Here is a 13,702-nt window from a genome sequence, read left to right as displayed (position 1 = left end):
CTGCCTTTAGCACATATAAAAAGGTCTGGCAGTTAGCTTTTATGCGATGCATACAAAGAGTGGCTCAAAACTTCTCGGCAAAATGCTGTGTTCCCGGAAGTGAGGAAAACACCTCCTACCCATCTCTTCTAACCCCAGTCTGCATTATTCACACTGTAAACAAACCCCCCTTTCTTTGGGTAAATGGTAGTCCGGCGCCTGTTAGAATCCTCGGGCATCACAAGTTGATGGGATCCACGTAAGGCCCTATGAGGTCCGTGTATGACCATTTAACACTTTCCCTGGACAAAGGAAATCCTTGTTCTGGGCCTCTTTAGAGGCACAAAACAGATTTCTGAAATAGCAGAGCCCTCTTTCCATTCATGAACACACTGAGTGGAAACACGTGGGACCCACCTTGGGCTGGGCTTGGCGTCCTGCTAGAGCATAAGTGTATCTTGAGAAGAGAGCTCAGAGAACACGGGCAGCTGCATGATGTGGGGAAAGGAATGATCGTGACCTGGGCGGGGGGGGGGGGGGGGGGGGGGTTCTAGCCTCCAGCCGACTCTGGGTTCTCTTGAGCCAGCCACTGGTCTTGCCGCATCTCAGCCCTGAGATGCCCCTAGGAAATCTTCCGGCTTATAAATCAGGCTCTGTCAGATTTCCTGACAATCCTTGCAATGTTAAGTCTGCACAGGGGAAGATCTTTCCATTGTCCACATTCAACTAGTAGTTTCGCGTGCAGCCTTGGAGGTGCAGAGAAAGACTTTGGGGCAGGGGGCATTTCTTCCATATTGGAAGAACTATTGTGGTCCTGAAGAACCCCAAGAGTGAAGCCCTAGTAAGAGACTAGGAGATTCTAGCTTTACTCCACGGTGGACCACAACAAACCCTACTTATCAATTGAGTTCATCTTGGAGGATAAAGAAGGGGAAGAAAGAACAAAATTGCCCCTAATGTTCCCCTCCTCCGCCCATGTACTGGTATGTCACACAGATTGTTATCAGTCCCAATGACCAACCTATGAAGGAATACTCATTCTTCTATAGACCAGGAAACTGAGATTAAGTGACTCTCCCAAGGCCATTTATTTATTCAGTGCATATTACTACATACCAGGAACTGTTGGGTGACAAAGAGATAATAGCAGCCAAGACAAGCACTACCCCGGTGGAGCTCGCGTTCACTTTAATATTTTCGAGCACTTTCTCGAGCATGACTCACAGTAGTATATACAGATTAAGCTATCACGCAATGCATATATCATAAGCACACACAAAACAAAGTTTTTACGCACATACCCAAGAACTTATCCTTACTGTGTGCAATGCATTCTCTTAGCTTTTCTACACTTTTTCTCCCTGTTTAAAGCCCGTTGGGTAACAACCAATTACACTGATTTCATGATCCACTAATGAATCACAATCCAGGGTGAAAACATGGTTCTAGTTGGCTTGAATGGAATGGACTAATATTGATATCAATCAATATTTCCTCAAAGCCTGGGGAGTTATCGACATCCTTTTCAATGTATGGTTTAATGGCAAGAAGGAGGAGAAGTGAAAGGAAGCTGTTCCCCTTTTCACAGCCTGGAATGATCTGTCAGAGGTCACCTAACTCTGGTTTGGGTCTCCCCCGTGTTCAAATTCCATTTCTCCTTTATAGCATGTCTGCTGGCTGCCCTCACCCCCCAGCCCCCGCAATAATAGCGAGCTTTACCTTCTTCCTCTAACCTCTTGTTTTCCCCACATAGGCTGACCACAGAGTATCCAGATCACTACGGCGAGGAAATGGACATGGTCTCCTACAGCTATGATTACTACATGCGAGGAGCAACGACCACTTTCTCTGCTGTGGAAAGGTGAGCCTTCCCCGTGGGCGAGGGCTGAGGGGAGCCAGGGACTCGCTCCCTGCCGGGGTTTTGGCGTTGTCGCCCTCACTTCATCTCCCTGTGACAGCGGTTCCTGAAGGAGCCCACCTACCACGGGCTAACTATTCAGTGAAAGAAAGAATAAATGAGCAAACGGATCACCCAGTTACAAGCAGACCCTTTACAATGAAATGGGGACAACGTGAAATCAGTGCTTGAGTTCCAAGCATACCTGTCCTGGAGGCACCTTTGGGACAGAGCAGTGGGGAGCGACCACTAGAGTTGAACAAGACCTCCAAACAGCCGGTAACCTAGTCACCTGCGAGGTGCAACCTGAACAGGGTGAGGAGGTGTCCAGGTCTCCTGACCTCACAGGAATGTTCTAGAGACTTCATAGAGATGTCGTTTGAGGGCAAAGTGAGACTAGGTGCCCCTTCACTTCCTAAGTTGTCCAAGGGTGATTCGTTGCTTTTCCGTCAACAGTGGTTCTTCCAACGGTGTCTTCTCTCACTGACCTTGGTTTTCTGACTCTCCCACAGGGATCGCCAGTGGAAGTTCATAATGTGCCGGATGACTGACTATGACTGTGAATTTGCAAATGTTTAGATTTCCCACATCAAGGTGGAGGGAAGGGGCCAGGAGACCCAAGGCTGTCCTCATGTTAATCTCAGTTGGATCCTAAGTGGTTTCTGCTGTTCTCTCTCCTCCTCCCTGAGCTGGTCAGTAACTGAGATGCCAGCTTCCTGGGCTTTTCTGAATGGTATCACACTTATAATAAAACCTACAGTGAATCCACATTCCCCGTTCTCAACCCGCTCCATAGCAACTGTGTTACATGGCTGACGACGGCTCTCCTGTACGTCACACATGCAGTGTGCACACTCACAGCCTGAAAACCAGCCGGTCCCTGGCACACCTGTCACAGCCTCGCTACTGCTTTTACTACCAAATGAACTGCGAGCAGACCTGGTGCTGAGCGGCACCTGTGAAGGGGTTCAGGGGCGCTGAGTGAAGAAGCAGAAACCGAGGGAGGTGGCAGCGAAGGTTCTTTGCAGCTGTGTGTGTTTGAGGGGGACCCGGGGCCCTCGCCAAAGGCAGACCTTCCCCTTGAGGGGACAGACTCCACTCTCCCCTCCACATTCGCCAGGCTTGTCTGGACGGTCAGGGCTCTGTGTTCCAGGAGTAAGGACACTGGGAAGTGAAATGGGAGATGGACAGGTGTGGGGACGGAGCTGAAAGACAGAATTGGGAGCGTTTCTTGTCGTAGTAGAAGGTTGTCAGCACGCCCAGTCATGCAAACAAGTCCAGTAACCTCGTGAGAATCAGTCTCAAGTAAGACAAAAACAGGAAGAGGGAGGTCAGAGAACTCCGGTCAGGAAGGTGGGGAAGGCGCAGGTTGCTTCGGGAAGTGGCAACGGGTCTGAGTAGCTGGCACCTGGAGACACGGCCAGGACTCCTGGGGAGGGAAAGGCTGGCACATGCCCTGTGGCCATGGGAGCTACTGGCAGCTCACCTGAAATGGTCCTGATGTTCTGGATGGGAAAGGCTGCCCTGGGGCCCCACTCCCCTCCTGTGTGTAGTTTAGGGGTGTCTTTGGCAGAGGCGGCACTATCTTTCCTCCTGCTGTGATGTCTCTGTCCCCAGCCCTTTGTACTCTCTTCACTATAAAAGGAATAAAAATATTAACACTCACTATGCCACAAAGGTTAAGGGTCAGTGTTTACTGTCTACCCCCAACCCGTCCCAATTTTTCATCCATCCTTTCAGAAAAGAGCTTAGACTGCGATTTGTGCCAAGCCCTGTGCAAGGCACCAGGAATACAATGACGACAGTGACAGAATACGGCTGGGGAATCCAGGCATTAAAACGGAAGAGCTAAGTGCTCTCATCAAGGATTGGACACAGAGCGGAACCACACTTCTCTGGCTTTGAAGCTAGCCTGATCTGTCCTCAGCGTCCTTCAGCCCGCCTCACATCAATATGTCGGACGCATTTTTAACCACAGGGAGCTCCTATTTCCTTTGTCTACATGGTTTGCGTTCTCATCTGAGATCTATGCTGCCCTCCCTTCCTCTCTCTGGGTGGACCCAGGAGAGCAGGCAGCCAAGCACAACCACAGGGGCCATCCACCGTGTTAGGCATCCCACCGAGGTGCCCAAGAAGGTGGGTCTTGGCTAGTGGAGCTGCGTTTCCTGGCAAGATCCCTGCATTGCCAAGGGGAAGGCAGAGCTAAGGATGCCCTCCTTTGCCTTAAGTGAAAGGCCCTTTTTCATACTACAGTTTTGCTGTATTTCCTCCATTTCATTGTTTCCACCTCTCTGGCAATTTTAATCTACAACAAGCTTCACTGTTCACAAAGGGAGTCATTAATATTTTAGCACCTGGAGCGCCGGTTCAGGATGGCCACCAGGAAATGGCCGCAGTTGGGTGTGTGGATCAGAGCTGGAAGGGAGACAAGGAGACAAGCAACATGATTGGCTGACTTGGCAGCCATGATGACAGCAAGAGGCTGGGGTGCCAGGGAGTGGGGGACTGGGGTGGAGAGGCACAGTCTGGGAGGCCGCTAGCAAGCCCAATGCAAGAGAAACACGATAAAGCAATCCAGTGAGTGCCAGCGCCAAATAGAATAAATGGAGAGACTTTCACTAAGAGAAAAACTATCCTGTGCATATAGGTCAAGGACAATAACAGTAAAGACGTTATCAACTTGGTTCGAACCGTAATGATTGGTACTTTCTGTCACATGTGAGAACTAAGTGTTGGACAAGGGCCAAATCCCACAGGATCAGACCACAAGCTGCCTCTCTGTCCCTGCTCTCTTATTACTGAAAACCTTCCACTAACTTGTTCCATGACCCTGGAAAAGCCACCTCCTCGTTTGATGAGGACATTTACCTAGGAATCATTGTGGTTTCTTGCAATTCCAAAATTCGGTGAGCTCTTATCATCTGCCCCAAATTGTGTAAAAAGAACTTTGCTGAGGCATTTTCTTCCAGAGAAACAGTCTGGGATGAGATTTGAAAGCGTAGGTCCCACACCTGGCTCTGACAGAGGGTGGCTGTTAATATCAGACACATCCCCAAGCCACCATTTCCTCGGCTGCCTGGTATGGACAGGAATCCCTCTCCCAGCACCTTCCAGGATGGCAGCCACATCACACAGGGCGAAGGGACATGATCGCGCCTCACAGGGCCCAGTGTCACAGGGGGAGAAGAGAAGACGGACAATGAAGACAAGTGCTGAGGAAGCCGCATCCACTCTTGGCTCTGAAGGACCAGCAGGACGTCTGCGGTGAGTGGGAAAGACTGTGGGCTCTGGATTCAGACCGTCTGGGAACAAATCCTGGCCCTGTCACTCACCAGCTTCATGACCTTGGCCAGGTTACCTACAGGACCCACATCACAGGGTTGTTGTAAGGATAAACTGAGATCTCAGAGTGTCTTGCACATAATAAATACCCAATACATGTAGTAAGAGGAATTGGAATATTATTAGTATATATTAGAAATAATGTTCCTCAGAGAAGCTAGATTTTATCATAAGTCCGTAATAAGGAAAGTTCATGAAAGGGGCGGGACTTAAGTTTGGTTCTCATTCATTCAGTCCATCACTGAATCAATAAATTAGGTGCTTACTACATACCAACCACAGCACTAGGCACACTTCCTGAATTCCAGGGGATTATAAACTAAGGGCGTCAGACAAGCAAACACACCAATATAATCCAGGTTGAAAAGTCAAAGGTAAGTAGCATTTCAATAGGGCAGTGTGGGCTTAGGGCGGGAACGGGGATAGTGGCGTGTCTGGCAACAGAAACAAGGTAATGAAAGGCATAAAAGGATGCGTGGGTTTAGGAAAGGTTCCCCAGGAAACACTGATGTCACCAAGGAGATCTGGGAGGACCAACACACAGTCACAGTGCCCTAAGGAGAGAGTGGCAGTTCACATCAGCACCCTAAAGCATACCGCTGTTTATGCATATTAATTGAAATGTATTGTACCTATCTGGACTCGGATATCAGCTGAGGATGAATTGGAGAGGGAATTCATCAGCCTCTCCCTGCCGACTCTCCCAGCTCTGCATCTTCCCGACACACGTTACCGTGGCCTGGGGAAGTCCTCTATCCATCCTGGCTCGTCCACACATAGTACCTTTATGATAAATTGCTTTAGGAGAATGCATTCTCACAAAAGCATTGGTGAATGCACAAACAAAGTAATTGTTTTATTTTAGACATTTCCTTCTTCCATGGTTTTTTCTTGTTCCCCATGCCGTCAGGGGTTTTCCCGGTCTCAGCTGGTCCTCCACCTAGTTCCCCGTCTACCTGGCTCTCTGCTCACCTTCCCCACCTCCCATTTTCTCCCCCCCCACCCCCGCTTTATGTGGGACAGCACCGCTAAGGGCAGCCCACGCCCAAACAGCTGTGCACACCAAAGTGGCCAACACACCCGAGGCCATACAGTCAGTGGCATCCACGGTCTTACCAAGCCTCAGTCCGTTTTAATTAAGCCACTTCTGTTTAGGTCTGTTAAATTAAACCTCTCCGTGAAGAAGTGGTGCCTGAGCCTGGGCACCATTCTGGCATCCAGAGTCCATGAGCTAAAGGAGACCCTTTGCAAAATAGTTCCAGGGCCCACAGGGGTGTGTTATCGCTTATATGTTCACTTGTCAAATCTCGTTTATCAATGTATTCCTTTGTAAAGCAAGGATAAGAAAACACACCTACTTCAAAAGTCCTGTTCAAGAAGAAGAAGAATATGTTCCTGCATTGCTCAGATTTCCACAGTACTTAACTTTTCACCAAGTGGAATACCCATTTCCTCCTAAAAGCTGAAAACCAGCCAACACTCCCTATTTACTAGATTCTGCTGTGCCTCGCTAAGCGCTGGAAATCTGTTTTTGTGTGACTGTCTCCCAGGGTAGTCCTGTGCACCCAGGGGCCGTTACCAACGTGAATGAATGTCTGCCTCAGTGAAAAATGCTGAACGGAGAGCTTTTCAAACGCTAGCGATGCAATTCTCTGGGCTGCAGCATTGCTGTTCATTATTTGTTCTTTGTTATACTCCTCTCCTTTTCCCAGCTTTTAGAGACAATTACCACTGATTGTATTTGTAATCGAAACAGAGCAGTAATTTTAATCTTATGGAACAAAATCACCAGCTGCCAAGCCGTTCAGCCCTAGGACTAAGTCCCGGCTGAAAAGGGAGCATATGGTGGCATCATGGAGAAAGAAAGAGATGATAAAACCAGGCCTTTCATCGAGGTGGCTGCCTAGTGGGCTGTAATTTAATATGCAGCATTACCTGCCCCTTTTCCCCTGTCTCTCACCATCCCCAGAGACAATGGAACAGATGTGCACTCTGTCATGTGGCCAATGAGAAAAGAAACATCTAAAACTTCCTTCTCCCCTCACCAGAGCCCTACCTGTCCTTCCCGGCCAAGCAGAGTCAGCTGCCCAGGAAACTTCCTGCACCTTCTAAGGCTGGCTTGGGGTCCTTCCCTCGCTCGTCCTCTCAGTACTCTGCCTGGTCCTGTCTCTGCTATTCACTGGTAGGTTTCTGGTGCTTAGCAAGGTGTTTTATGCATCGTGGGCATCTGAGACACGTATAAAATCGAAGCTGGATTTCTGGTTGGTTTTCAGCTTGTATTGGAGAGACCTATCAAAACCCTAAGCAATCAATAATTGACAAAAAACGTGTAAAAGCACTTTGAAAATTAGGACGTTCTTCCTATTAAGAGGCATGGCATTCTGATGGGGCTGCGGCTTCGATAGGGCTTCATGCCATCTCCTGCCCTTTTTCTCCAGCATTATTAGGCCACCGTTCATTTCATCCTCTTAAGAGCCACTCACTAAGGATGGGTGAGTTGGAAAACACACCCACTGAGTCACAATTGCCACTCACGCGTTCAGAACAGTGTATGCCACCATACCAGGTACTCAAATGCCAATTTGGCTGTGCTTATGGCCTCTGAGCTGTAATGAAATCAACATCGGAGAAGCTAGCACAGGACTCGGCACTTGGTGGGAAGGAGATGAGCCTCGTGAGATAACCCCTGAAGTGACTGCGGGCTGCGGGGTCAAGGGCTTGGGCTGGTGGGGTGTTAATATTACAAACTGTCTGCACCTGGGTGCTGTCTGTAAGTCTCGTAACAGCCTATGAGCTCAGGGGCGTGGGGGGTGCAGGGACAGTGATCTTTGTTTGCTGTATCCTCTGCACAGCAACTATTTGGTGAATAAATAAAAGCCCCGAGACAAACCCTAACACAGAGCAGGAGTTCATGAATAGGCTTCACGGCCATGATTCTTCCCTGGTGCTCACATGAAGAGGTGACTTATGGGGCGAGCTGGGGACTAGCTAGACCGGAGCTATGAAGCCAGTTCTCAGAGTGGGACAGTTTCCTGACACACGGTTGCCTGGCAGGTGTTCATGGACCATGCTGGTGTCCACTCCTTCCCTCTCTGTAATGGAGGAGCTGGCTGACCTGGGCATCTCCCGGGGCCTCTGCTGTTGGCAGGCTCCAACGCGAGATCATTAGCCTTTACCCCTCAGAAAAACGCTCTTGGACATCAAACATGCTCTGAGTCACACCTGCCTACCCTTACCAAGGTGGTACAATGCCATGTAGATTGGTTCTCCTCATCGGCTTCCAGGATGGAGGAGCTACCGAAAACACAGCTGGAGTAGAGGGCTTCCCGCCACAGCGACTCAGGGGACGGTGGGCTCTTAGTTCTCTGCACACACAGGAAAACATCGAGACAATGCACAGGTCTGTGCAGAGGGGTAGGAAACAGTGGGAAGAAGCAGACGAGTGGATTACTGGGCAGGAAGGGGTACAAGACTCAGCCCTTCCCAGAATGCACCACTGCTCTTTCTCAGCCCATAATCTCATGTCTGTGCTTCTGTACGCATAAGGCTGACTGTTACTTCAACAAGCTGTCATTAATCCCCTACTTGGTCCCTGGCACAAGCTGAAGGGAGGCCAGGAAGCATAAAACACACGCCTTTCCTCGGGGAGATTTCCGTTCTAGAAAGGGAGATAAGAATGAAAACCTGGAAAGCTTAATAAATAAAGGAAGCTGCTTACAATCCAGCGAGTGACAATTGAGTGCTCACTGAGTGGCCCACATGGGAAATCATATGCTCTGGCACAGGCAGGCGGGTCCCTGTGGCTGATGAAATAGAAGCCGTGAGGACAGGTAAGGGAAGGTGCGTGTCAGTGGTGGAGACAGCCTGAGCAAACCTGTGGGGGTCAGGATGCTCCCCAAGGAGCGAAGGATGCCATGAGGACCAGCTCGCCCGTGGGAGCCTGGAGGTACACGATGTGCTCAAGGACACCCCACACGTGAGGCAGAGCCAGATCCAGAATTCGGGACTCTGGGACCTCAGCTTGGTGATATGCTCCCCTGATCCCTGTCCAGGGGTTTAGTGCGATGAAGGGAGAGGGGGATTCTGGCCTTTGTACTCTGCACTCTGACAGGCTCCCGCGTTAATCCTCACAGCTACTCTCCACAGGATCACTCGCTGCCGTTTTACAGGCGGGGTCACAGATTTCTCACATGGAAGGTAACTTGTCCGAGGCTTTTCTTTCTTTTCTTTTTTTTTTGCAGCAAACCCACTTATGAACGGCTACAAACTACCCTGGCATCGTCCACCATTTCTCCTATGTTAGCATGGCTTCTTTACATAATTTCCCCCTGTATTTTTTTCTCGTTTCCTCATTTTCTCTTAAATAAACAAAAAAAAACAATCAATCCATTGTCCAGCAAAGGGCGACCCAAAGGAACGAACAGAAGAGTTCTCTACCAAGAGCCTAGAGGACCCGTCCCTCTACCTCAGGAAGCTGTACCTTCTTTTTGGATCACCACCCCCACCCCTTGCTTCTTGTAATAACCACAGCTTCTTCGATTTTCTTTGTCTTAGCACATTAAGCCAGCCAGCCATTTCTTTGCTAAACCAGTAGAGGATACAACCCCAAAAAATGCAATCAATACACTCAAGGCTCCCAAGTAGAGACTCCTCTAAAAAGCAACAAAGCCGCTGCTGACTCGCCCTAGTCCTGCAACATAACAACCAGAGCTGCATTTCTACGACTCCACCGAATTCTTTTCCAGTTCCTGCCTGTTACCCATGGGGCTCCCGGGACCCGTTTGTCTCCCTTCGACCGGGGCAGTGACCTACAGGGACAGCTCCTCCTTCACAAAAACCATTCAGGCTCCCTTAAAATGGAACCGGTCACAGTTTTAAACCACAGTCACTGCTCAGGCTCTCCTATCCGGCTCTGTCCTCTGCCCCAAGAAGCACGTGTGTGTGTTCAGCATCGGACAGTGACGATCAGCATCCCGCAGCAACAAAGTGGTCGTCGTGAGTCTTCGAAATAGAGTCGTAATAATCTTCACTGGACGCATATGCCAGGCCGACCCCACCGGCTTGCTCGACGGCCCAGGTAGTAAATGGTGGAGCTCCAATTTGAACCTAAATCTTTTTGCCTCTGAAGGCCACACTCTTAACCACCACATGCTTTCTCCATTTACTTGCTAATAATTGGTACGTAGGATAATGTATATGAAAGGCCAAGCACAACGCATAGCCCACAGACACTTCCATTCGCTCCTGCTCACCTGACTCACACAATAACTACAAAGGGTGCCCAAAAAAATGCATACACATTTTAAGAAAGAGCTAGGTGCAGGGTGGGCAAGGGCTGCCCAGGTTTGCCTGCAGGTCTGTGTGACTCCAGAGCCAGGATCTCGCCAGGGGACAGGTGCCAGAGGGAGGCAGGAAGACGTGAGGAAGGAAAACTCAACATTAATCCTGAGTGAGTGCAGCCGCGGTGGGAGCAATCCAGGTCCTGCAAACCCTGACTCCGCAAGCTTTCATTTCACCCTTGTAAAAGGCACTTTTAAAGCTTTCTACAATCTTTGATTTTGTTTTACAACAAAACTACCATTGCCCTTTAATTACAGTATTTCCACTGGGTGAATTCCATTCTCTGCTTGGCACAGAAATTAGCTCTCTCTCCGGAGACAGCAGGCTCCGTAGCCCGGATCCACAGGGGTGACGCGGCAATGGATCGGTTTGGGGTGTCTGACAGGGAGGCGATGTCTCTGGCTGCTGGATTGATTTTCCTTTCATCCTGTTCTGCACTCTCCTCACTGAGTAATGAAGAAACGAGACACCGTGTGTGCTCTCCCTATGCAGTTCTCTCTGTTAGCTCCTTGTTCTCAATACCTGTCAGGAACGAGGATGCGGAGACCACCTCAGCACTGGTGCTTTGGGACACTTTCCTCAAACTCCCGGTAAAGATACTGGTGATGAATGTTGGAGTCAGATGCTTATTTAGCCCATGAGCAGCCACCACCAGGCCAGGGACCCTGTCCCTCCTCCCCCAGCTGTTGTCCAGCTACAGTTAAGTGGTGTGGTCTCCCTGAAATTGTTCAGGCCCTTTGACCATGTCTTGGGATACCTGGGAGAGGTTTTAGTAAGAAGGTGAGGGAAAACCACTTCCCAGTTTGTACCTGAGGAAACCGGGAGGCGGAAATAATAGGACAGGTAATTTGCCCATTGCAGTCAAATCAGGCAAGAGTTAGTTAACTCCTGATTTATTCCTGAACTACGTGATAAGCTCCTCAAAGATGCCTCGTTCCCTCTCACAGGAGAGTGTTTGCACATGGGGTTCCCTGTGCCAGGAACACCACCTCCCAAGACCTCACTAAGCACCCCGTCCCCAGGCATCACCTCTTCAGGCGTCAGCTCTCGGCCTGGGATGTCTGACATCCAGCTGTCCTACACCAGGCTCTGAGACAAGCACACCTTCGCCTCGGCTCCAACCCCCAAAGTCTGGCAGCGTGCTTAGGTTCCCCGTCTCATCTGTCTGCCAGCGTCCGCTCTGAGCATGTGCAGCTGTAGCTGCATACTTCCTGGACACTGGCATGGGAAGGGGGCATTTTGGCATCCTTCTCAGGCAGATTGTCCCACATACTATTTTTGTCCAACTCTGTCTTCCTAATTTCGATGGTACAGGGCAGGTGATAGTCCGCCAGCTAAGCAGAAACCAGCTGAGGAATGAAATACCAATAACTTCCCTTGATGCCAAAACCGCAAATCTTTACAATTCCTGGAAAATCTCCCTCGTGTACCTCGGCTTCCGGGGGGACAGCACCTCCCACGGGTGGAAGGACAGCGCCTCTCTCCATGCACCATCAGTCCTCTGGCTTCCTTACACTGCCTAACGGGACACAGGGCTTGATAGGAGAGCTGGGATTGAACTGATGCCCAGGTAAGGGTCAGGCAGGTCCTTGAATTGAGAATGTTGAGCACTGAGAGCCTTTGTCTTCATCTTTGAGCTTTAGCCTCACTTCAGGACTATGGCAAAGCACATTCCATGTTAGGGCACATGTGCCATAACGGAAGAAGAGACAAGGCATGCGGCCTTGAGTGGACAGGGTGAGCAGTGCTTGTGTCCACTTCCATGCTTCTCTGTTCCTGTGTCCATCCTGTCTCCATTCCCACCTAAATCAAAGGTTTGCCAAGGCCTCCCTCCTGCCAACCTGGCTCCTTCCATTAGATGAATGGCCTTCCTCAGGATCCTTCACCCCACCCTAGAGATGTGCGGAAGTGTCCCCCATGTCAGTAAACCTTCATCCGAACCTGCCTGCTACACTCGTCAAGGGACCTTTCTATACCTCCCCTTCCTGTCACCCCCAGTTCCCAAGTCAACCACTAACTTCCTTCATTTCCAGTTCTACTCAATACTCCATCCTTTTCAAGTTCACTTCAGATCCTGCCACTATCCTGAAACTCTTCCCCTGCAGGTCCAATGGCCTAACTCCCAAATTCATTTTCTCCCCTCACTTTATAGAAAAACTGATATACAAACAAAGACCAGATGGGTCAAAGACGAAGTGGAGGTTGAGGATATATAAACAAAAGCTCTGAGCTGAGTGGAGCTGAGAAACAAGGAAGAAATCAGGAAGGGTCCTGGGAGGTGTCTGTATGGCCAGCTGGGGACAGACCTGTACTTATGGTCAGCGAGTAGGATGTGTGGCGGGCCAAACTGGCTAACAGAACAAGCAAGAAAGCAGACCTCAAGTCCTACGGTTCTTCTAACTCTGAGTCTGGGGGATATTTGTAGAAGCTAAAACAGGATAACAGCCCACGGCTCCGGTCACTAGTCATCATTCCACATATTTCTACATAGAAAAAAAAGCTATAGATCCTTGGAATTTCCCTCTTTGTAGCAAGTAGACACAAGAACTCCTTGACCAGTGTTTCCCAGTGCGTGTTGCATGAAGTGTCCCTATTTAGCAATGAGAGCTACTATATTGCTCAGGGCCTAGGATACCACCTGGCCCAAAGTACCCAAAAACACGTCATGTAAGTAAACAAACGAGTGGCTGTTACACAACTGCACCTACCAATGTTTCTTCGGGAAAGTCGAGAAAAAGTTGGGTTAAAATTCTTTTGCTGCAGGACCGCTTAGAGCCTGTAACATGAATCATGACACAGCTCAGGACACTTCTCAGATGTGTGTGAACGTGGGACCAGGGCCCCCCAAAGCTTCCCAATGTGAGCATTCTGAGAAAACGTGCCCCGATAGAAGCGGAGCGCAGTGCAGGGTCCAACACTCATCTACCCACACTGTGCTCACTCAGGTCTGCCAGCTCCTGGGGACGCCCCTGTTCTTCAGAGGCAAATGAGACACGGCATCTACACAGAAGCCCAAGCCGGTGAATTCGAGCCACTCATTCAGGCAGTGGAAGAAGCAGAGGGTTAGATGAACTACCGACATGACTGAACCAGGTCTCCTCTTTCCCTCCGAGAATCTATGTAAAAATGCTGCTTTGGACAATA

The 13,702-nt window shown here is 49.7% G+C and overlaps 1 protein-coding gene across 1 annotated transcript in view; it reads left to right on the top strand.

The window, feature by feature from the left end:
• Positions 1–3,542, top strand: part of DPT (dermatopontin) — a 28,433-nt gene extending 24,891 nt beyond the window's left edge. Inside the window, exons 3-4 of the mRNA XM_019647522.1 lie at positions 1,733–1,840; positions 2,389–3,542. Of these exons, the coding sequence (XP_019503067.1) occupies positions 1,733–1,840; positions 2,389–2,455 (175 nt within the window). The 3' untranslated portion in view covers positions 2,456–3,542. The remainder of the gene's footprint in view (positions 1–1,732; positions 1,841–2,388) is intronic.
• Positions 3,543–13,702: the final 10,160 nt, after the last annotated feature.

This window comes from Hipposideros armiger, unplaced genomic scaffold (genome assembly GCF_001890085.2).
Source record: "Hipposideros armiger isolate ML-2016 unplaced genomic scaffold, ASM189008v1 scaffold_6, whole genome shotgun sequence".
Classification (NCBI taxonomy): domain Eukaryota; kingdom Metazoa; phylum Chordata; class Mammalia; order Chiroptera; family Hipposideridae; genus Hipposideros; species Hipposideros armiger.
This window is presented reverse-complemented; position numbering and strand designations above follow the sequence as displayed.